This window comes from Denticeps clupeoides, chromosome 17 (genome assembly GCF_900700375.1).
Source record: "Denticeps clupeoides chromosome 17, fDenClu1.1, whole genome shotgun sequence".
Taxonomy (NCBI): Eukaryota; Metazoa; Chordata; class Actinopteri; order Clupeiformes; family Denticipitidae; genus Denticeps; species Denticeps clupeoides.
This window is the reverse complement of record NC_041723.1, coordinates 7,823,249-7,848,089: the sequence shown is the minus strand read 5'-3', so window position 1 is coordinate 7,848,089 and position 24,841 is coordinate 7,823,249. Positions and strand designations below refer to the sequence as shown.

General features: G+C 44.8%; 1 protein-coding gene across 1 annotated transcript in view; it reads right to left on the bottom strand.

The window, feature by feature from the left end:
* The window catches only part of b4galnt4a (beta-1,4-N-acetyl-galactosaminyl transferase 4a), a 113,826-nt gene that overhangs the window by 32,682 nt on the left and 56,303 nt on the right, over positions 1–24,841 (bottom strand). Inside the window, exons 3-7 of the mRNA XM_028957417.1 lie at positions 20,131–20,229; positions 10,586–10,681; positions 8,711–8,801; positions 8,154–8,254; positions 4,281–4,348 (exon numbers count right to left, since the gene is read on the bottom strand). Coding sequence (XP_028813250.1) covers positions 4,281–4,348; positions 8,154–8,254; positions 8,711–8,801; positions 10,586–10,681; positions 20,131–20,229 — 455 coding nt within the window. The remainder of the gene's footprint in view (positions 1–4,280; positions 4,349–8,153; positions 8,255–8,710; positions 8,802–10,585; positions 10,682–20,130; positions 20,230–24,841) is intronic.

The window sequence follows — 24,841 nt, the reverse complement described above, 5'->3', positions numbered from 1 at the left end:
ATTTCCGTCTTGGCACCTGTCACGGCTGCCCACTGCTCACTCAGGGTGAAGGTTAAATGCAGAGGACAAATTTCACTGTGTGCACCGTGTGCTGTGCTGCTGTGTATCAAGTGACAATCACTTCACTTTCACTTGCCCGCCAACCTGACAAATTGATGCCATTAATTCATCAACTAGTTAGAACATAACGCTACAACATTAATTTGGCATTAGTGGTATAACATAATGGCCCAAGAAGCAAGTTCTAAGCAAACTTTAACAAAATTAAGCTAAACTAACATTTGATTCTCATTACAATTTCTAGCCACAGATGCATGATTTTATTCATTTAAGCAAATTCTGCGGTAAAAATCCATGGGCCACGTCAATGTAAGAATGTGACAAATTTGCTTTGTTGCCACCACCACCTGATCTTGCACCATGTATATTTCTATGATTCTGCTAGACCCTCTCTTCATGCTTCATTAACAAGTTGCTGTTTAGCTTCTGCGGTGCCTGGTGCGGCATCTCAAGCCCCATTTTAATCTTCACAGTCTCCTTGTGAACGGGTGATGTTACACACTTAACTCCCTGCGCTAAGGGGGCACATGAAAAAAGGGATGTGCGGCCTCAGCGCGGCTCTTGCAATAACAGTCTTTTGCAGGCCCACGACCGAACTCCACTTTAAGCTGACCTGGATAACAGGGCGTGGTGCAGGCATTCAGACAGTGCACTGCTTTATGGGAAAATGGAGCAGTGCACACAGCCATTAAAATGATATATAGGAAGGAGGGCCTGGACGGAAAAAAAAAAACATTGTGAGTAGAAAATGCAGCAGCCTGTTAGTGGTCAGGCTATTTTTGCCCCGGCGGTGATTATGTTTAGACTTTCCATGCCATTTGGAATCCACTGAAGCAGCTTTGGGTGTGACTGAAGAAAGTCTTGATCATTTGGCAGGTTAGAAGAAGCACTGGAACAATATATGAAGAATGCTGAGTTTAAGTGAATGAAGAATAGGCTCTGAGGATGTAGGAGTGAATTACTGGGAAATCTTCGGCCAGCCACTGATGTCGGCACGGCTTCACGCCGCACTTCGGAACAGCCCAGAATGTTTCCACCTGAGGTGACATGGCCTCCACCTCATCTGCACACCAATTCTCCTGTTCTCCTGACCCCGGCGCCAGCCAAGGCTCCTCAATCCCTGCGCCGGGCTCAGGCGACGCCAATGAGGCCTCATCAGGAGCGGGACCCCCGCTTGCAGACGGGAATAATGAGGGTGAGGCTGGGTTAACCGATTTCACAGTCCTCCCTCTGGCTTTTATTTGCCTTTTAAAGTCAAGGCCGTCCTGCCTGCCCAGGTCCACTGTATCAACGCTTATCCTCCACTTAGTCAGGCGATCGGCGCGAGAGCTGATCAAAGGGGATGCTGGATGTATAATGCAGGAAGGCAGGGGCAGTATTAAGTAACCTGACGGATGTGGGGACACACAGGATCCTCTCCAGCGACGCCCTTGCTCAGCTTGTGAAGCTGGCAAGAACCATGGCTGCATAATCACTGCAAAGAAATCATGCATATTTTATAAAAATATGCTACCCCCTCCGGAATTACAAATTATTTGTTTTCATATGGAACAATGTTCTAAAGTCAGTATTACCTAAAATACCTATTACATTTTTCTAACCAATTAGCTGGCAGTAAATATTACATGCAAAGGACAATCCTACTTCATGAGCTATATTTTCCTGGTGCTAAATAATACTTATGTTCCTTAATATTACATTCAGTTTTATAGGATTTTTGTTTTGTTAATTATGCATGGAATGCTTAAACATATACAAGTCACCTGACACTAGTGTTTGTTCCATTACTTCATTGCCCCATGAATAAGATGAGAAGTTGACAAGCTAAAACAAGATCTTTGGTAAACTGAAATGTTCACTTGTGCACTGTGAGACATTCACAAAGTTTTAGGAATGCATCCCCATCATTGGCTGGATTGGTTGAAGGACTATTGATGGGTCCAAACGATCTTTTCCTGTATAATTAGTATGACACGTGACTGTGCTTGCGTTCCAATTTTGCCGTTTTTTTCGAGGAAATCAGACTATGCTAAAATGTGATGGGCAGGAGTTAAACATGCTGTTGAGATCATCCTCATGAGGTAGTCAGAAGTCAGTAATTTCATTCCAATCATGGTGCAGTGAATTAAGCCAAAACCAGTATTTGCTGGTATATTACTTTAGACTGTACTTTAGACCCATTTTATTTGACAATTAAACTTTTGTTTTTAACATGGAAACTAAGTAAACTTCTTTTTTTGCTGTATATTGTCTATGTTGGTTTGTCAGACATGTTCGGTTCCCCAGGAGAAGAGCTCTGGCTTTAAATCGTCAAAAATGAACAAGAAGGGTGTGAGTTGTCAATCACATTTTTAAACAGAATTCAGTGTTTTGGAAATAATCTCACACCAACAAGAAAATCCATTCTGCAAATCAGGAAGACACACTCTATGTGACACTAGTGAACATGGCCAATGTGCCACACAGTATTTGGTGCTCTGAATTAAGGTATTGAGGTCCACAAGCCACCAGAACAGCTTCAGCACCTTCAGCTCTGTCACTGTAGGAATGGCATATCCTCGCCAGCATAAAACTGCTTCTTTAAGTGAACAACAAATGATTTCTGACACTCCTTCATCCGGAATATTTCTGAACAGATTCAAATGTTTCCCAATGTGTCACTTTTTTATGCAACTATAAATGCAACCTTTGCTGATGAATGTCCTGGCAGGGACAAAATAGTGTTTTTGATTAATATGCAATTAACAGTGAGCGCGATCGAGAAGCAGCTCTCAGTGAGTGAGATAGCTGGGAAATTAGGACGGGGAATTGGACTACTCCTCTCTATGATCATTACATTCAGTGACAGGCAACATGCATCCAGGTTCGATACCTGCTGGAGCATCATACGTGAGTATGAGAAAAATCAACCATCCTTAACACAAAGGTCGGAGGTCACCCACTGGAGAAATGCAATTTGCTCTGTGAGATGTACAGTAAGTGTTATAATTGAATTGCATTGGCCTGTCTAAAAACAAAGGGTCAATTTCATCACCCTTGGGCCGAGGTCAAACCAAAGATCCACCACTGCTGACTGACCGCAGATGATAAGGAGCTCATATCATAATGAGAAATCATTAATGAAGAATGAAGCGGCTGAGCAGTATTGACTGACCTGGTAAGAGGCTTATGCTGCACCAAAGCACACTGTGAGAAAAATCTGTCTTCACTGAGGCAACATCAATAATGCAGGCTGCCAACTTTCACTTCGGACATGAGATATGGACAAGGGCAGATACATCTTTGTTTTTGGTTGACCTCGCGGCCCATGGACCACACCGAGAAGGGGCCAGGAAACCACCTATTATCATGATCATGTGACAATATATTTTACCCCATTGTAATATGCTGCAATATCATCCATACAAAGGAGACTGCTTCATTTATTCATGTTAAATCAAGATTGATCAACTTGATTTGAACAGAGGGGTCTACAGAGGGGGCAAGTGTCCCATTAAAGCCTTTTGGACTCAGAAGGCATAGAGATCATCATGTCTACGAATGTCAGATATGCCCCTAATTCACAATGTGAGTCAGAATCATAAAAAGGAGAGCTTGAAACAGCCTCTTCACTCTGATCAGGTTGATGAACAGGTTGATGACCGGCGGTGACACTAACGGAAAAAAGAAGCTACGACCGAACGCAGAGTGAGCCAAGACCAGCGGAGTTCAGTAAATGAACCAAGCAAATGAAAACAAGGTTAATCACCCAACATTTCATTCACACGGGTCTTTAAATACCAAATCTCATGAAACTTTTCATCTTCAGGGCATCCAAAAAGGAAATAATATATCTGAATGTGATTGCCTAGTATAATTATTACATTATTAGTTCTTGGCTTACACAAAGCCACTTTATATGTTGAAAAAATGCCCTTGCTATTCAACAGCAGTGTTTGAAACCATTTCAATATCAGTGTAAATATAATACTGCTAACAGCTCTGCGAAGGAAACATTGCAACTGGATTTTCTGTTAAGCATGGGGCCTTTGTGAGAACAATAAAGCACAAAGGGTCGGTTGTAATTCTGAGAGACACTTGGGACCTCAGAGGGACAAGAGGAGCACATTTGCATATTACACACTCTGTGTGAACCCGCCATTGCCCCTCGAACCAAACGTCGAGCAGCACACATGAAAGTATGGAGATGAAGACTGCATGTAGCCTGCAGAGATACTCACTGGACGGACTTGGAGGCCTGTGACCGGAATTTGCTGAACTCCCCAGGCGCGGTCCACTCGGAGCCCAGCTGTAAGACAGGGGGCGGGCCGGTTAGCATGAGCACACTCAGACTAAACCCACATCACGCAGCCAGCCCCACCCGGGGCTGAACACACACAGGCCTTTATGAGAACGAGCCACCTGCAGGGACAACAGCACAGAAAGCACAGAGAGGGGTGGCATGGGTGGAGGTAAAAAATGAAAGACAAGACAGCACAGGACGGGGACAGAAAAAAATTGGGAGAAGGAAGGATCGCCTGGCAGTTTGTCGACTTCCAGCATGGTCTACGCAGTCGCCCGCGAGAGGAGCAATTTCCTATCTGTGCCACGGCGACCGCTGTTCTAATTAGAACCCCTGCTGTAGTTGATCCGTAATGAAGGCACGAGGAGGCCTTCGCAGCCATCAGCCTTTTAATTGTTTATATTTGCCATTTTGCTCATTTCAGGCCCCGGGAGTGGACGGCACGGTACCGTGATGAATCGCCATGGCGACCGGCGGCGCAGCCCGGCCGCAAAGGTCACTTTCTTCCTCAGTCACGGGCAACAGGGTCTGAATGCTGAGAAGACCGGTGGATCTCTCAACTCCCCCTCCAACCGGCACAGGCACACACATACCCACAATCCCTGGCCTGCTGGAGGCACAAACACATATTATGACCCAGCCAAGACTAATTACCTCAGATGCCAAATAAAACTCCCAGGGATTAAAACTGGGGAGGTTAACAGGGAACGTGCCTCATTTCCACCCCGCCCAAACCAGCCCACCAGAAACACCAAGGCTTTCCGACAATTCCACCTTAAAGGGCATTTCAGAGGTGCCGCTGAAAAACATCCCAGTCCCGGTGAATGCTGACATTCACGCCGCCGATGAAAGCTTGTTCGTGTTGCGGCGCCCAGCCAAAGAGGCTGGAGCTCCGAAGGCCCCTTTGCCAGATATTCATCTCGGAAATTTCCAGGATTGACTCACTGACTGAGTTTTTTCTTCGTCTCTCTCTCTCTCTCTCTTTCTCTGTGGCTGTTTCTGCAGTAATATCAAGGCACCACAGTCTGTCTGAGTCTGACCCCAGCCTGACCCAACAGGCAGTCTATTTTTCATGTCCATGCAGGACACCACAGTGGGATAAGTCTTTTCTTGCCATAGCAACAGCTCTTGCAACTTTTTGGTTGTGGTATTAGCTAGCGAGGAGACGAGTGGTGCCGTCTGTCTTTCATCAAGCCTCTCTGGGCCACACCCCAATGCTTTTTTGAGGGGAGGTTTTGGTTTGTCTTTTGAACTGGACCCTACCAAACCAAAGCATCAGGTATTTGAAGGGTCCTCTCAGGCTTGAGTGTTCAATCACTATTGTGCCTGAGGTGCACGACAACCTTATTCTACCTTATTCATGACAGAATTAGTGACTTCTAACGAAGTTTAGTGTGTATATAACCTTATCGTGCTCAAAATAAGTTAAGTTTTAATGAATTAATTTACAAAAAGATCAGATGTGAAAGTGACTGTCATTGTGAAACACTGCAGCACAGCACACAGTGCACACAACAAAATGTGTCCTCTGCTTTCTTAACCCATCACCCTTGGTGAGCAGTGGGCAGTCAGGACAGTGGAGCATGGGGCCTTGGAGCAGTGTGTGGGGACAGTGCATCGCTCAGTGGTACCTCAGTGGCACCTTGGCGGTTCAGGACTCAATCCGGCAACCGGTAATTTGCTAATGTGCTAATGATAATGTGATCTAGCTTTTACAATGAGAAGTTTTAAAGGGCGGGGTCATGCTAATTGCTGGCTTCAGGGAGTCATGGCCTCCGAAAAACAAGAAAGAGAGTGATGAAAAACAAATATAAATTCAGTACTACACGGTTCACAGACTTTTCACCCATTTTTAGCCGTGGCTTTTATATTTTTTATTTAAATTCTATTCATGGAAGTAACAGTTTTGAGCCATTGAATGACAGGGGAAATAAAAATAAATTCTGATGCCTAATTTTGCTTTAAAACCTTGGAAAATACCTGATCAACAGCACCAGAAATACAAAACAGGTTCTCAGCATGTGATAGAACATACTGATTTTCTAACGGGCGGAGAGCAACTCTAACAAGCCCAAGCATGTAGATCTACATGTCCTCTCCGGTTTCTCCCCCAGCGGCTCGACTCGGCTCCTCTCATGGATTCCTCACAGACGTGACCTTTCCCCCATTACCTTGAGAAAACTCATTTCAGCCTGCCCACGACCCCGAATCGTGGCAAAATGAAAAAAGTACAGCAGCTCTGGAGGCAAGGATGAAAGCGTCATTCTGTCCTTCTGTCCTTCTGTCTCTCTGGGCCCGTCTCTCTCCTGTGGCTCAGACGGAATTCGGTAAAGGGTGGCGTCGGAATTGTAAGAGAACGTGCGGCGGCCATGCTATTTCAGAAGCTTGACACTCGAATGACTTTGTTTCAGTGAATGGACACACAATCACACACATGCACCTACGCACACTGGAGCTCCTGACCAGTTTCCTAAAGCTGAGGTGAGGAAACAGGCGGGAAATCATTTCAGCCCGGGACAGGCAGCTATTATTCAGCGAGACAAAGAGGCGTCTTGGCTCGTCTTGTTTTCAATTGATCACACCTCTGTGTCCGGGCGTGGAGACACTCGCGGCCAGGGAGTCTGTGCTGTGTCTGGCTACCACGGTCGAGACATAATCAATACAGCTAAATCCTCCATATCTCCAGAGATGCACATGCTGCATCCCCGCAGGACTCATTTGGATTCTTTTTTTTTTTTTTTTTTTGGTTTTATTTTTTGACTTATCCAGCAGATCCTGACCTGACCCCACGAACAGCTAGGTGCTGTTCCCTGGGAAAAGTAATTAGCATGTGCCGGGTGGCCTCAGGTACAGATTAAAAATACATGGCAAGTACCAGGAGCCTGACATGGTGCAATGATGGGCCACCCCGGTGGACCATCGACATCCAACCCACTCCTCGCCATTGTATCCATGGAGACGGGATGGTCATGGCGGAACAGCAGTCCCCCTCATCTCGGTTTCCGGAAGGGTGCAGTGCTGCATCCTGCACTCCCTCCCTGCTGACTACCCGCGACCCGGGCAGAATGTTCATCTTCGGCGTCTGGCAGGAAGGCCATGCGTTCTGTCCTCTGTCAGGGTTGTCCCCTGGGCGCATTAATTGTCACGACAACTGCGCAGACCTTCTCATACAGCGAAGGGCTGAATTGAAATTGAATGTTCCCTGTTGTGCTGGGCAAAGCACAAAAAACGGAATCCACGATTCTGATCTAACCCAAAAAAAACAAAACACAAAACGCTTTGATATGGTGGAAACTGACAAGTGAGAGCAAGCTCAGGGTAGACAGAAAAAAATAAGATAAAGCTCCAGGCACACAAAAAATAGACTGCAATTTCCTTAACTTATTTGTAAGGGCGCACGCAGCATATGTCGGTAAGTGTGTTACCGTCCATAAAACTAAAACAAATAAATTGGAATTTGCTGCCAACGGCTTCGGGTGGCAACTGTGACGGCGACGGATGAATTTGGTATTAAAAATGCTGTGTAAGGTAACCATCTGCTTGCTAGTGCAGACTGGCTAAATAACAAAGCAGTGGAGCCCCAGAAACTTGGCTCCGGTTAAAATAGAATAAATTTAAAAGACAAATGGCTGCTAATGGCCGGAACAGGTATGGGGTTATTTAGTGAACTCATATAGTTATTTTACAAAAATCACTGAGCTTATGTCACAGATTGACAAGAGGTGGCATCTTCACTAGTCCGTAGCAGCATATTAAAATCACCACGTGACACAACTTTCCACACCGCTACTGGTTAACATGAAACACTCACCCGTCCAACATACACCAGCAGTCGGGCGTTCAGAGGGTTTTCGTCTGAGCTCAACCAGAGCTCTGAATTATCGTCAGAGGCCACTGCAAACTGGAAGTCACCTGTTGGGTCCAGACAAAATCATGGACAATTGCATGGTCAAACACACAATGTAAGTGTAAATAAATTGTCAAATCTAATTGAGGAAAACAAAATTTGACACAAAAATACACGTTATAACAGCTCTGTGAAGGAAACATTGCAACTGGATTTCTTGTTAAGCATGGGGCCTTTGTGAGAACAATAAAGCACAAAGGGTCGGTTGTAATTCTGACAAAGAAATATTATGTTAACAATTTTTTTTTTAATTTATTTGCATTTTTCTTTTTGCAAGCCATTCTATGCATGATAAACATGTCACATTTGTAACCTGGACTCTCTGCAATACTGTAGTAGTGGAATGACATTAGAGAAAAATTGCAATTGGATGCTAATGGAACTTAGCAGCAACTCAGTAATAACTCAAATAATAACTCAAACACTGAAGCAGAGAGTGTGAGCTGCTCAGGATTTATTACCGTCTCTATAAGGATGGATGTAGCCAAATATCCGCAATCCGTAGTTTTTCCACTTCGGGGCCACGGCCAGCTTCTTGACTGTGGTTCTCGTCTGGGAGAGACAAAAGACAAGCGTGACACAGCATAAACCCGATTACACCAAATCAGGGCCAATTACTTCCAAGAACACAAACACCCAGCACATGTCTCCTTTTGTGACCTGGGGACCCTCTCGTGGATTACCCTTATCTGCTGTTCACCGGCAGACGGCAATGCAGCTCAACCCCAGCTGAATCAAATTCACAGCACACACTGCACACAGTGGCATTCTGGAGGTGGAGGGAGGAAGTCCTTACGCAACATACCCACTAGGGGTTCAATTGTTGGTAACAATTTTGAAAGTCCTAAAGTTTCAAGGGCATTCACGTGACCAGAGAGCAACAAACAAAACTAATAAAGACACAACCACAACATTCTTTTATATTTCTTGGTGACATCTTTTGAATAGTAAGAAGCATATTGATGTCTAGGGCAAACGAATGAATACAGGATATTTGCATAAGACAGTATAAAACTGTTAAACTATTTAGCCAGTTAACAACCAAGTTAATAACAGATAACTAATGATTAATCATGTTTCTAATATGATGAAATATTGATGGAATTTAAAATAACTGTATTCCTAATAAACTGCTCAAACAGGCTGAAATTATCCCCAATAAAGGAGTGGTTCTGCAGGTGGTGACCACAGACCACTTCTCAGTTATGGCTGCTGTTTTGGTCACTTTTGAATGTTGGCGGTGCTTTTACTCTTGTGGTAGCCTGAGACGAAGTCCACCACCCACACAAGTATCTCAGGCAGTGCAGCTCATCCAGGATGGCACATCAATGCGAGCTGTGCCAAGAAAGTTTACTGTGTCTGACAGGACATTCGCCTGCCATTTAATTTATTCAGATCTATATTTGTCTTGTTTTTGTGTTCCCTTTAATTTTTTTAGCAGTGTATAGTGCCCAGAGCTTGAAAAAGTGGTCCGTTGTGTAAATTTGAAATTAAATCTATATTTATGCTTGGAAAGTATGCTCTGTTGAGTCTTCCTGGTTGGAACCCCTTAGAACGGTTAAGAGCTGTCCTTTACAACCTAACAGAATTGAAATGATATGCACAGTGCTGTATTATTACATAGACAACATTTCTCCAGAGCGACTTGCAATCAGAATTTATAGCAACTCCAGGTTGCTCAGGGACACAATGGTAATAAGTCAACTACATGGTTATGTGTATTATTATTTCAAAATCACACTTGTGATAGCACTGGTATCACATATAGTTCCCCACAATTACCTGAAGTGAACTTGCATTGTGTGTGTGTTGTAGCCTAGTGGGTAACACACTCACTTATGGGGGGGCAGTGGTGGCCTAGCGGTTAAGGAAGCGGCCCCGTAATCATAAGGTTGCCGGTTCGAATCCCGATCCGCCAAGGTGCCACTGAGCAAAGCTCCGTCCCCACACACTGCTCCCCGGGCGCCTGTCATGGCTGCCCACTGCTCACTAAGGGTGATGGGTTAAATGCAGAGGACAAATTTCACTAATGTGCACTGTGTGCTGTGCTGCTGTGTATCACATGTGACAATCACTTCACTTTCCTTCCTTGTTATTTGTTCCTTATGAACCAGAAGTGAAAGTGAAAGTGTTACATGTGTCACACCACACCACAGCACAGCACCCAGTGCACACAGTGAAATGTGGTCTCTGCATTTAACCATCACCCCTGGTGAGCACTTGGCAGCCATGCCCGGGTTGCAGTGTGTGAGGACAGTGCTTTGCATCCACTTCCTTGCCCGCTAGGCCACCCCTGCCCCATGTGTGTGTATGAGTGTGTGTATGGGTATACATACATGTGGGTACAGTGGGAAGTGAAGATTCTTCCTGAGTTGCACCACAGAGGAGCCGCACCAGTCTTCAAACACATGAAGGTTAGCTTGCCCTTTATACTGGAGACAAGAGAGGGCAGATTATTAATGCTGTTTTTCAAATAAGCCCTTAAACACCTAATAAAGGACACATCATATACTGTGTAAGTGTGTATGATTGCAAAGTATCAGTGGAGGTTTATCTTTTTTGACGTTTGGTACAGTGACATCAGACATTAAGACATCAGAAGACACACATTCAAACCCACATTGCATTTGTACATGACTGGGGTTTGTTGAAACTGGTCTTCATGCCTTTGTGCTGCACTCTGAATGACCCCTGTGTTTCAAAATGTCACACTAGCGAAAACATGACTTGACTTGCCTATTGAATCCGAGGACCTCTGCAGGTCCAGATGCACTCCCATACTTCATTACCTCCTGACCCCCATGGCTCTCTCTCTCTCTCTCTCTCTCTCTCTCAGACACACACACACACACACACACAAACCAGCACACACAATACCGCAGGTCTGTCTTGGGCCAATGCCCACAGCAGGACAGCAAAAATAAATGAAGAAGAAGTGACCACAGCAAGGAAACGAACCTGGCACCATACACATGCACAGATGACGCACACACACACACACACACACACACATCTGCCATTTCCAACACACCCCAGAGTCGAGCGGCGCACTGACGCAGAAAACAAACAGACGTCGGCAAACAAACAAATCGTTTCAGCCCAAAGGTTAGGAGGAAAAATGGAAACATTTTTAGGCCCAGTGCACATCGGCCCTCATGCCTGCTACGCCGAGCGTCACCAGCGATAACATCAACCGGTCCACCAAACGGGAAACAACCGGGGCAGCTACGCTAAATCATTTCGTAAGCTTTCCATGAAAATGAGCTGAAGCGGCCCATTCACCGGCACATAATCAGCTGTTGAGCTGTTCTTACGGCAAACCACCGGCTGCTGGGTAATGACGGCCGACTGCTTGTTTGGTATCGATCTCGGGGTCTAGTGAAGAGATCAATATAAGGGGATCAGAGTACGGTTCTGCTCAATGCCAGACTGCTGGCTGAGAGTAGGGCCAGCGGGCACAGCCGAGGTGAACGTGAAGAACGGTTCTTCCGACTGCTGAGGTACACATGAAGACGCCCAAGACACACACCCACACACACAAGCGTAAAAGTCACGACTTTCTTTTTCTATGTCTATTCCTCGGTTGTTTTTCGAGCTGTTCTTCCCTCCAGGTCTTCTCTCTCAGGAGAGAAGGGCGGTGAGTGGCTGGTTTAGCCGTCCTGTTCTATTTCTGCCTCGTCTTTAACATGTCACACCACCGCTGACCTCTGAGCCCGGCCCTGTGTTTGGGTGTCATGGGAAATTTATATTATTGACGTCCCTGAGACAAAAATAACACACATGGTGCGAGACATCCACGCTCACCCCAACACACACTCACTCCCACACTGAACACTTAACGCACATACACACCAGAGTTATGGCTGAAACCGAGTACAATAGCAAAAAAAAAATAATAATAATAATCCACCCAGGTGTTGGATCTGCGACAAATTCTGTGAAAAACATTTCACACCAATTAGGCTGAAACAACAAGTTCCCACGTCTCAATCTTGGGTTTGTTTTTTTTTTTTTTTGGTAATTCCAGATGCTAGAATACGTTTTGACCATATCAAGCCATTTTATCCCAAATTCTGTTATGCTCTCAACACTTTAATTTTAGAAACTACTTCCTCTACAGTGTAAAATATAACATGTCAAAAATTGTCATAAGGTGTGTTGCTCTGAAATCAACAACACAATCAAACAAAATTAACTATCTGGTGGCACTAGAGTGCTCAAAGCAACGGCATGAGACTTTGTCCACAATCATTTTTTTTTTACCAATTTGGTTCTAATAGCTAAAATGGACTCCAATGGCAGAACAACAAGACGCACCAGGCCCTGGCAGTGTAACATGAGAACAAGACAAAAAATATGAGTGAGTCTCACAAGAAAAATGTCCAGCTCAGGCTGTGAACACAAATGTAAAAATGCCGGGAATCCAATGGGGAATCCAGAAGAAAGCAGCCAACTAAAGTGGTATTCCAAGGCATCTTTCATACTTGTTCCCATTAGGCCTAATTTCACACCAATTGCCCACATCGTAGCACTACTCCACATGGGAAAGATGAGTGGAAAAAGAACGCACAGAGCCAATAACAGAACTTTAAAGGCCACTAGCTAGAAGAAAAAGGTGATGATTATGAAGGCTTTAGGCTATATCACAATGCACATTATTAAAATTGGAACCAATGTACATGCTCTATGGAAACATTTAATACATTCGTCTGACTTCTCACCTACCGATGGAAGGGTGTGACTTTTTACACTGAGTGCTTTCATCAGGGAGGACGCTGACAGTCAGCGATACAGAGCTCGCTAAAATGTTCCACCCTATCGGATCAGCACAATCCCTTATCTCCCCCATCCACTGGCGCATCCATAGAGCCCTCTCCTCCCCTTCCAGGCATGCCTCTTACCCCACCCTGTCCAATCTGGGTCACAGAGATTATCTAACTCTGACACTGGGCATCTATAAATAAACCCTATTTTTAAAAAAAGCTTTAACTTTAAAAAGATTTTACTTTCCTGTTTTTTATTTTTTATTTTTTTTGAACACAGAGAGTCGAAATGGTTGGGATTTCATTTTATGCTGACACTCAGCCCTTGGCCAAATAATCCGCTTTTTTCTTTCTTTCTTTGTCTGTGCCAGTTTTTTCCTTTCATCTCTGCTCATTTTCTGCACCAGTTCACAACATTTGACTGGTCCACTGAAAGCCTAGCCGAGTGCCTGGAAGGTGAATGTCTGGGTGTTTACATGCAACACAGCCCCTTCTTTCGGCCACTGGGAAACACCACCCTGGTCGGGGGGTTTTTCCCTCAGTCCCTGCCTGGTAGGGGCTCGGCAGGTTGTCGTGAACAGACCCCACGGCCTCCCGTTCCTGTGCTGCGTGTCGCTTTGATTTTGTTTATTGCTGTAATTGTCTGAAGTGTCCTGGAGACGAGGGCTCCCTAATGAGACGTCTTCTCTCCTTCCTGACTGCCTGCCAGTTGCCCGTGCTGATGCCAGCCGTGGGCACGCAGCCTGACACTCCACTTCCATCTTTTAAAAAAAAAAAGGTGTGGACTCTCCCTCCTCCCTCCATCCCTCTCTCCTCACGCCCCAGCTCAGCAGACAGCATCTGCTCCTCTTTCCGCAGCCTTCAGCGCCATGTCTGCTGTCAGCCTTGCTGCACCGCTCGTCCACGAGCCGTCAGGGTGTCTGCGGCCTTCGTGAGCTCAGGTCTCCCTCACCGACTGTAAATACTCTCCTCCCGGACCTGTTGCCTTGACTGGAGCGAGTCAGACTCGATCAAATTAGGAGCTCGGTTCTGTCATGCCGCCTCCCAGCTCACGTGGCCTCTGATCCCGTGTAGTCCTTACCACAATGGCGCGTTAATGGCTGCAGTTAAAAACACCAACCACGAGTAGTCGAATCCGCCTTGATGGGAAATACCGCGTTACTACCGACTAGCCACACATCCGGCAGCCCAGCCTGGAGCTGCTTTCATGCGCCGTCGAGCCTCACCGTGATGCCTGCTATTTGTGTGCCAGCGATTCAGGGAATGTCTAGAAAGGTAGAAGGTATTGGTTGATTGGACTCTTCCTTGACTTCCGGAATGCCCCTGCGCTCCTTCTGCAACCGACACGCCCGACGCGTGCTCTTAGGAGTATAAATGTATGGCAGTGAGTTGCATTCACATTACGCTGGACCTGCAATATCCCGTAATATCCTATTGGCTGCTGCAACAAATCAAGATCAACGTAGGCCAGTTATTCTCTCAAGCCAGAATTCCTACAGCAAGGAGCACCATCCGTCCCACAGGAACCATTATCGAACCCTTCTGATGTCAAATATCCAGATGACTTTTCCGGGGAAGTAACCCACACAATTATGGAGTCTTGCTAACAAAAGCGTGGCTAACCAAGCCAGATTTCCAACTTCCCAGCTCCTTCCTTCCATGCATCTTGTATTTTCAGGCAGTCGGCTGGACAAAACGTGTCACGCACACACAGCACACGTTTCACTTGCTCACGGTTTTATTTTAAGCTGTGCTATGGCAGCGGTGCTCAATCAATCACAGTGACCTCAGAGAAGAAACGATGGCAAGGCTGGAACGTGAACGTGGAGCCTCTGTGGAGCAGCTTGTCTTGATAGACCCCCCCCCTGTTTTAAACAATGACATTTATAGCCAAGCTCTTCTGATTGGGACCCTCCCATTTCCAGATTAAACAGCGTATTTTATTGTGACGTGGAACGCCTTCCGTAGATCGATTCCAGATGGAGTAGGATTTTATGCAGCAGGGTATTGATTGAGTAATAGTTCATCTTCCTCACCGCCGCAGACTCTCGATTGAGCCGAGGCCGCTCTGGAAGGTCCTCGAATTCATTAACGTGTGAAATAGCGGCCCACCGGTGGATATACATGTTCTTGCGGTGTTAAGGAGCGGCTGGGTGCGTTTCAGATGTGGCAGATGTGAAGGACTTTTACATTCTCGTTCATTCACGCATTCAGCCTTCCACGCCGTGAGATGGTTTTCCCAGCTGAACGCTCCGCAGAGGAAGCTGCGCGTCTATCTGCTGCCTGTCAGGAAGCCTTCCGCGGCGCAGCGGCGCGCAGCGCTGCCCCCACCAGGCGCAGGGGGGGCTATATTTAGCAGGAGAGGCTCTAATTGCGGTGCGCGACGCGGCCCACGGGGGCCGGATGCCTCTCGGCCCCTGAGTGGACGAGGTGGCGGGACGCATCGAAACGCCCCGCTGAGAGGCAGCTGCGAGAGGATCCGCCCACACAATCATGACCTGGGTGACAGCCCGGGAACTCTGCAAACCATATCGGCCCCCAGCACCTGGGAAGTGTGTGTGTGTGGTTGCCCATGCCGTGCATCCTTACAAAACGAGAATTCCCACATTTGGCAGTTTTTGGCATCTTTGTACAAATCCGCTAAGCGTCTGTGTCATAAAATAAATAAGTAAAGGCGCACGGTGCCTTCTGACAAAGACAAATGGCTCACCGCTGCTCGAAATGACAAAGCAGTCGCGCCATTTGTCACCCATAATCCCACGGGGAGGAGGAATCTGAAATGTGACATGATCCACAATGGAACGTCTTTGTATGTCTGACGCTGCCTGGCGTCCACGCGAGCTGTGCTGGGCCAGCATTTAAACAGCCCCGTTCAGCAATGTTCTTCAAGAAGACGCGGCGCGCCGCTGGCTCTGCCCCGCCCGGCCCGGCCCGCCCCGCCAGCGCAGCTACATTCGAGATAAAACAGATATCGTATTCCAGCCGTGACCTCCTGCCCCCCCAGTAAATTTCCCCAGCGGTGACTTAAGTCGGGTATTTCACATTACCCCTCCACACACTCCCAGATGGCATATTGCTTTGTGCTGTAATGGCATTCGGTGCCACCTGCACTGACTGTCATCGGCCGTGGAAAAAAAAAAAAATGAATATAGAAAGAGAGAGAGAGAGAGAGAGAGAGAGAGAGAAAATGAAAAGATTTATAATCGCAGACCAACGCGAGATGAGCCCAGTCAGAGGAGAGGTGGGGGGATTACAAACGACGCCGGCCGGCGGTCCTCGTGTAAACCCCAGACGTGTCACTGGCAGCAGAGGCGACCTTTTGCCACCCCTTGTCACACACGACACCGGTTCTGACAGCGTGGCCGCTGAAAAACCCCACCGCCCATCCAACACACTCACGCCGCACACGCCCTGTTATTTACGGACAACACCGCATAATCATGATCATTATGTCAGTCATGCGCCTTTGCAGATTGAAACCTTTACCGACTGTTACTTTACCAAATGACAGCTGTGCCACAGTACGTCTCCATTTGTCCCTCTTTTTGCACTGCTCTGGTCTGGCTGAAATCTAGCCTTGGCAACAACCAAATAAGGCAAAACATTCCGTCAGAAACATATTTTTGTTTCCTCCCAATGTCATGAATCACGCTGTGTAACAGTCACTGTAAAATGCAAATTAATTAAAGAAATGGCTTTTTACGTCTACAAAATGAATTGGAATTTCGATGGTGTCTCTCAAGCACAGCAGTACATATCTTATATATAATGCCCATATCTAGATATTTTTTTATATATATACACACACACACACACACACACACTCAGCGAAATCACTCAGCTAAAATCATATATATATATGATTTTTCGCTGAGTGATTTTCGCTGAGTGATTTCGCTGAGTATTTTTCGCAGATGTTCTCGAGTTTGTTTCTGTGCAACCATGTTGAAGGAGAATTAAAAACTACAATCTGACTGCGACCGCTGATTGAAAATAACACCAATCAGATTTTCTGCAGGGCCATTCTCCCGCCTCTTTCTTCTAGACATCCTGCTCCATGACGGTTGTGGGCAGAGCAGCCACACTGGAGAACCTGCATCTTTAATGCTCCATTCCATTATCGATTTGGCTTTAGGTCACCGTCTTGCTGAAGGAGCGAACTCTTACCTTGGCTCGAGTTTATAACAGACAGGAGCAGGTTCTCTGATGTAGTGAGATGGCAAAAAGAAAAGCTTCCCACCATCACAACAGCCCCACTGAGTGGAGACAGTATTAGATATATGACTGCCGTGGTCTTCTCTGACCTTTGCAAGACCTTTGCTAGTGTGCCTCGGGTGGAAAAACAGTCAATAAAAAAATTATAAATAATTGATCCTACCAAGTGTGGATAAGCAAGGAATTGTCAAAACAGGTCAACTACACATAGGTCCTCTGGACTGTCATCCACTTAGGGGCCAAAGAGGAGCAGAGTCATCCCCATAAACAACCTGTGTTAAAGAGAACCGTAAAACCACCCTGCCACTCTCAGTAGTCATGTAGAAGATCACGATTCATTAACTTAAAATAGAATAGTCAGCAGCAAACCTGTTTAAAACGTGGAGTGAATATATATGTGCACAACATTAACTATACCACAAAGAATCTATTGATCATTAATATTATTAATTGTAAAAACTGGCACACTCTAATCGCTTGAAAACAATAATGTGGACTTCTTTTCCATTAATATGCACCGCCAATGTACTATTGGAATTGGAATGAAATAATTTTGCTGTTTTATAGCCTGTTCTTTATATGTATTGAACCATGTTGCATGGGAGACAATGGCTGGACCCAATCTCCTGTGTTAACATACTTGACAAATATGATTCTGACACAGTGCAAAGCAGAACCACACAGAACCATATAATAACATTAGACGTAAACCTGGGAGCTATATAGACATTTAAATGGTTATATAAACAGGTAATCTGTACATTTGATCAAGCTGCTGACACGGAACTGTGTGACGGATAAGGACTTCTTAAGGCAAACATGATTTCAGTGAGAAGAATTTCAGAAAGTGCACCGCGGAAGGAATCATATTTCACAATAAAATGGTCGGCCATGGTCTGACAGCACGCCACAAATAAGTTGAAATCGTGCAAGTGCAAGTAAAGAGCTCGGCCAGAAGTGAAGCCTTGGAGCGCATCTGTTGTGACTGAAGGACGCTTCAGACAGTAGGCATTGTGAGTCAAGCTCAACGCTTTCCACTTCACTGGCTGTCTGACTGCAGTGGAAACGAGACCGGAGGCCACGGCAAAAGCTGGCCGCTGCAGGGCGAGCGGTTAAATAACGCTGCGACAGCAGCCAAGCCACACCGAAAAACAATGGGCAGGGAGACAGTGCCACGAGACACATGGACAACCATCATAATGGTAACAGTGGGAGGAAATGCAAAACAGGCATAATTAATTGATAAAATTTTTTAAATGTCTATATAATCCATAGGGACAGCAGTGAGATTTTATTGTTCGGGGCTCGTGACATTTGATATTGTTATCACTCTCACATGAAGCAGATCGCGGCTGGACGAGAGCTCGGCTGCAATAATTAGGGGGGGGGGGGGGGGGGGGGGGGGAGTTGACTGTCCAGCCCTTGTCCCGCCAAAGGGCATCTCATTATGCCATAATGGCATTTGGCAGATGGAGGCACTCTGGCTCTTTGTATTTGATATGTGGCCGTGACGCCGCCAACCCAGTGGCCTTGTGACCGCTGCCATGCTGATAGGGTGACAGGGACCAAAGGGGCCAGGCATTCAAAAATCACCATTAATTAGAACAGCAAAGCCCAGGCGGTGCCATCAGCAGAGATTAGTGAAATTTAAGCAAATCAGTGCCAAAGTGGGAATTCGGTTGAAAAACAGAGACCTGATTAACCCTAATATAACAAGGAGCATCAACTGCAGGAATCTAACAGTGCCGGTAGCAGCACATGACCTGATAGCAGATGGAGTCCACACATCTGAAAGTGAAATTTGATCTGCTGGGACAATAAAATCTGAAAATGGGGTGACTAAGCCCTTTTGCTTTGAACATTCGTGGCCCTTTCATAGGTGTGAACATGAAATCTTTTTGGAGACAGAGCCACTGGGCGTCAATCACCTGGTTGTCAGACGTCCGCAGACATTTCAGGGTTGGAGCGAAGGTCCTCCAGCAGCATTTGTGAAGACTCAGCCCTAAGCCATGTCCTTGGCTCTGCTGCGCTAATCCGGTGCTATTGCAGCCCAGGACCACAGAGCTGGCCATGCATAATGAACACTTCAGCCCACAGGCATGAACAGAATGGCTGAATAGCGCGACGTCTCACCAGCATCCTCATTGTGTCTGACCATGGACTTCCTTTCACAGAAAGGCGATTAGGGCAGAAGTTGCGCTGGCATTATTCGGTGACATATTATTAATCTGTGACACAGCGGTTTGTGAGAGCTCAGCTGAGGGGATGTAAATAGGCTTCCAGGAGAATTGGCTTTCCATCGCAATCCACTCCCCTTCCACCCTTATTCAGCGGGCTGCCAAGACCCCCGCTTCAGTGACTGCATCCCATTCGCATCCCGTCTCGCAATTTCAAAAATTCTCAAGAGTCTGCATCAATGTTACCACTACCTCTGTAACTAAAAACATAGTTCATCAATCTCAGGCAAATTAAACCTGAATATAACGAAAACAATAATTCATATTCATTATACAGTGCTACACTCTTAAGCTTGTTCGCTAGCGTAAAGTCAAGGTTTACATACCAAAATAAATCATTCAGAGTGATTGGGCTCCTCGCATTTTGAATTTTGAAATTGTGCTCCGGGTGATAGAAACAATTACACCCCAACAATCTGTCAAGTCCAGAAGATGCCCTGACCCTTACACTGGCAAACAACCCTGAAGCTTCGTGTGAAGTAATGTGCTTCACACCAGTCGGAAAATAGTGCCCTAAGCTCCTCGATTATCATCAAGAAAAAAAAGAACAATCAATACTTTTTCCATGATGATTGTTTTTTTTTTATACAGTAGTATTAAGAAGACAATTTAGAACTATACAGCAGAATAAGACTTTCCCAAACAGCCCCTCTGTTGTTGCCTTACCTCAGGTTTCCATGGCAACTTCTTCTGCCTGTGGGAGAGAACCTTCCGGATCTGTGCCTGGTCTTTGCTGCCGACCCCCACAGTGTTGGGCTCATCCTCCTGCAAGGCAAAGAGAATCGCTTAAGCCCCGCAAGCCAGAGAGCGAAAAAGAGAGCGAGAGAGTGAGAAATTAAAAGGCTCAGGAACAGATGTCTTTCTGAATTTTTATACCCATCACAGTGCTCGGTAATCAGCCATGCGCAGTGAATTCATTTGTAATTACTGACTAGGAGCCACACGCTATGTATAAGAAAAATTACAAACTGGTGCTTCTTTTTCTAACTCTTTGCTGAAGGTAAGAAAAATTATGAACTGGCGCTTCATTTTATAACTCCGTGCGGAAATCTCTTCCACTCTTCAGTGGAAACGAATAGCTCTAATTTGGCTATGGTAAACGCGTTGAATGTAGGAGCCAAGGAGAGGTTTTAATCACCTGGGAGAAGACATCTGCACTGTCAGCACTGGACATCATCAAGGGAAAAAAAAAATTGCATCGTTTCACTTCCATCATGCAGTGGTTAACATACACACCCGCGTTAGCAGGGCCACCCTGTGCTATGCATTAGGGGCTCAATCCAATCTTGCACTTCCGTCGCAAAATGTGACTGGGCAGGCCTGGAACGGAATGAGCCTTCAGGAAAGAATTACAACATTCTCATGGTGGAAATGCTTCAGTCATAACTCCCCGAGAACTGCACTACCATGGCAAGGAGCACAACGGGGGACACCACGGCTGCCGACGTGGCTTAGATAGAAAAAAAAAAGCATTCTTTGGTAAGCGATGAAGTGAAAAATATTACAAGGTAAAGAGATAACTGAGAAAGTCAGTTTTTTCTCTCTCTATTACCTTTCAGAACATGAGTGAATGACGTAAAATGCTGTCTATTATAATGATGCGTGGATGTGACAGCCGAGATGGTTTATTTAAAGATGATAGAATTTCTCAGCAAAGAAAATAGGCTACCTAAAAATATGATTCCATCTTTCAGATTTTATGGAAAAAAGCCATGCGGAAAAACAAGGTTTCTGGAGGAATGAGAAGGTATTTGCACTGTACCACAGTACCTTTCACCATCAACCTGAAAGCTTCCTTTCCGAACCAGTTGTGGGACAAGTCTGAGTGATGAGGCTGATTCTTCCCGAGAATTAGAACTACACGATTAGTCATGACCTTGATTCGCATCTCCTTTCCATCTGGATTCTGATGCAGCTGCACTCAAGTGCGCCTGAGCATCTCATGTATTCACAGTATCAATACCTAATAGATATCAAGTAACAATACCTAATAGTCACAATAATAGTAAAAATGGACTATAAGAAAGGATTGTTTTCATCTATGAGTGTCACACAGGCAATGCGGGCATCGCTGTGGTCTCAGAACTCCAAGGTTGTGGGCAATAAATTTAAAACATTTAGGTTATGTGACTGTAACTTTTCAGAAAGTGTCTCGAAGAGCATTTTGATGTGCTATTGTCTTAAATCCTTTGTTTTCCAGTGTCAATACATTCAATTCCAAATGTGGCATTTGAGCAAAGGCTCCCTCTGTCATAGCCAGCTGAAGCATGTGGTTTACACGGCAGTGAGTGTGGCGAGTCGGTATTGGTGCATCCCTAAGTTCTTTTTTTTCATTGGTGAAAGTTGATTGTAGAAGCAGAACTTAAAATAAAATGTGAATACAAATACTGGAAGTACAATAAAAAATATTTATATTTAATTAAACTGTCCCAACAGCACATGATGATAAATGCACATAATAATACATTTATATGTTAACTGGCAGGTCTAAGTGTGCTGTGCTGAATAATTGCAACTGTGATCTAATACAAATACACTGAAAGAACCTCGCAGCTCTATTGAGACTGAAGTCCAGAGGATTTAAAGAGCATCATCACAAACACTGGCCTCAGCAAACAGGAAGATGGGACACCATTTCTTACTGAGCCATCTCAGATTTTATCCCGACTGCCCTCATTTATTTTACAGCCTTTTGGGATGACGCTGTCTGCCATCAAATGCCATCATTTGCAGCAACGCAATGACTAAGACAAAGCTGGCATAGTGGTATACAGGTATGCTTAATTCTGACTCCTCACGTCAACATCACAATCAATTACAAAGAGTCAGAAAAGAGTCTTCTAAATAACTGGTGAATTATTTTCTACAGATATGCACTATAAAAAAGTATTTAACAATTTAAACCATCCCCAAATGTTTAAAAATTCCCTGGAAACAGAAACAGTAATGCTATTGCAGTTGTTGTTGGGCCAACACACCAAGCCCTATGTGAGGATCATAGCTTACAGGCTCCTGGAAAGCTGTGAGGGATATGAGGGCCTCAGGCCAGAGCCATGGAATATCAATGAGGTGAATTAATTCCCCTTGTAGAGGATAAACAAGGCAGCCTCAGTCAGAGGCAACTGTTTCACACTGCGCTGTGAGCAATCAAACTCAAAACCATCCCAAAAAAAATATTGTAATGGTCTTCATGTTAATAGTCCAGGAAACAGAACTATGCGTGTATGTGTGTGTGTGTGTGTGTGTGTGTGTGTGTGTGTGTGTGTGTATATATATACACACACACACGTATAACAGAATTCACACCATATTTATCTTATCTCAAGTATCTTACATTCTCTAATTACACAAAACAATACAGAGTTGAGTGGCATCATGGTGCATGCATATGAATTATTTATTTATTGAAGCTGAATTATTTCAATACTGTATTTGAATTTTATGGTGTCTACTGAACACTCGATTGCCTTTGGAAGAATGTTACTTTAAATTGTACATTTACCTGCACCAATCTGTATGCCTAGGGGCAGGTCGGTCTGAAAATAAGGCGGAGTCAGATACATTTTATGGTCCACTCTTTCCCTAAGTGGCAGTGCAAAAGCATGATTAAATAAATGTCCAATGAAAAAGCATATTAATGTGATTATTAAAAATGTGCAATACTGGTTAGTCGTGATATGTATCACAATTGTTTTCAAAACTAAATGCTGGCTTCTGACATTACCGTCCCATTTTCATCATTGTGCAGCTTCTCCGGTGATGCTAGATGACGAGACGTCCGTTTCACCTTGAGGAGCTTTGCTGCAATCCTGAGACAATAGATGCTCTGAACCAAACACCAGTACTGTTTGCTGCTACTAAACTAGCAGTGGTGAATTTTGCACCATGCATTTCAGATCATGCACAGGTACATGTTGTACTACATGCCTGGAATGGCATTCAATTGTGTTCAATTCATCTATTTACCAACTAGCTGTTACTACTAGAGTCAGTCCAAACACTGGATATCCAAAGCTTGTACTGCTTTGGTGGGATGACGGGATGAAAAAAGCCTGTGTTTACTGAGACATCTGGCACATTTACTGCCCCTTCGCCTGGGAAAGGGCATCTCATTTATAGCACAGTTCACACCCATTAATGGGTTCACAAAACAGATAAAAGTGAATGTGATAGAAGAAAATCTGACAAGTAAAAATTGCCGCACTTCACAAATTGTCTGCTGGGAGTCTTTTGTTGACAAATGAAAGAGTACAAGGGGGCTGCAAATGAAAGTCATTATGCTTCAGCGTTTTAGCTGGGAGCTTCCTTGCTCTAGTCAAGCAATCCATTCTCATTTCGCATGCAGATGTTGTCAGGCTGCACATTTAAAAACAATGACATTTAAATACTCGGCAAGACCATCAACAACATTTCAGACATTCTTAATGAAGTACTCGTATCAGTACAGTCGTGTCACACACTAATTAACAAGTAACCGAAGGTGAGGGTGTGAGTGAACGTGACGGTTACCTTGTGCTTATTTGGCATGGGGGAAGTATTAAAATATTATATATTACTAATACATTGTTTTTGCTCCTTTGATATCAGGGGCAATGTTCACTTATCCACTTTTACTGATTGAAAGTTTCCCTTTCAAACAAATGTTAATGCACTCAGATTAAATCAACAGTAAAACATTTGTCTCCCTGTGTGAATGAAGGCAACATGATGCATGGTGGATCTCTTTCAGATTAATTATCAACAGCAGCAAATAAATCCACATACACCAAATATAATATGCCAAAAAAATGACCAAAAACAGCAATGACTTCACATATGGCACCATAGAATGCAATTCAATTTGATTACCTTGAGGATGTTGAAGGCTGAAACATGGTGTAAGCATGGACTTTTGGCCATCGATCAGAGCAAAGGGAAAAAAGTACAACTGTCGATTTCTTTCGACTGTACAGATGGACCTGGCGACAGCTGGCAAGTCAAACCGACAGCAGCTGCATGGTGCTTTTTGTTCCAATTATAATCTGTGTTCAACAATATATCTCCTCTGCACAGTCAGTAGCTTTACAGCACATTACAGCCCGCTCCGACTTTATTAATCCCCAAGGGGCAATTTTTTGCTCAAGTAAGTGAATATTGATCTAATCTGACCTCGCTGCAGCTCTAATCGGCTTCCCCTGCCATTGAAATGACCAGTCTGGTCTGCTGTCCTGCTCTGCCTTTTCGTGTTGGGACTGAGAAGCTTTGGAAATGTGAATCGTCTGTTTAATCTGAATAGAAAAACATTTGAGGTTAGTCTGACCTACAGAAACATTTGGCTTCATGGATTTTCACTACAACCTACTGAGTGTGAAATTCAGTGTGTAAGTCATATCTAAGT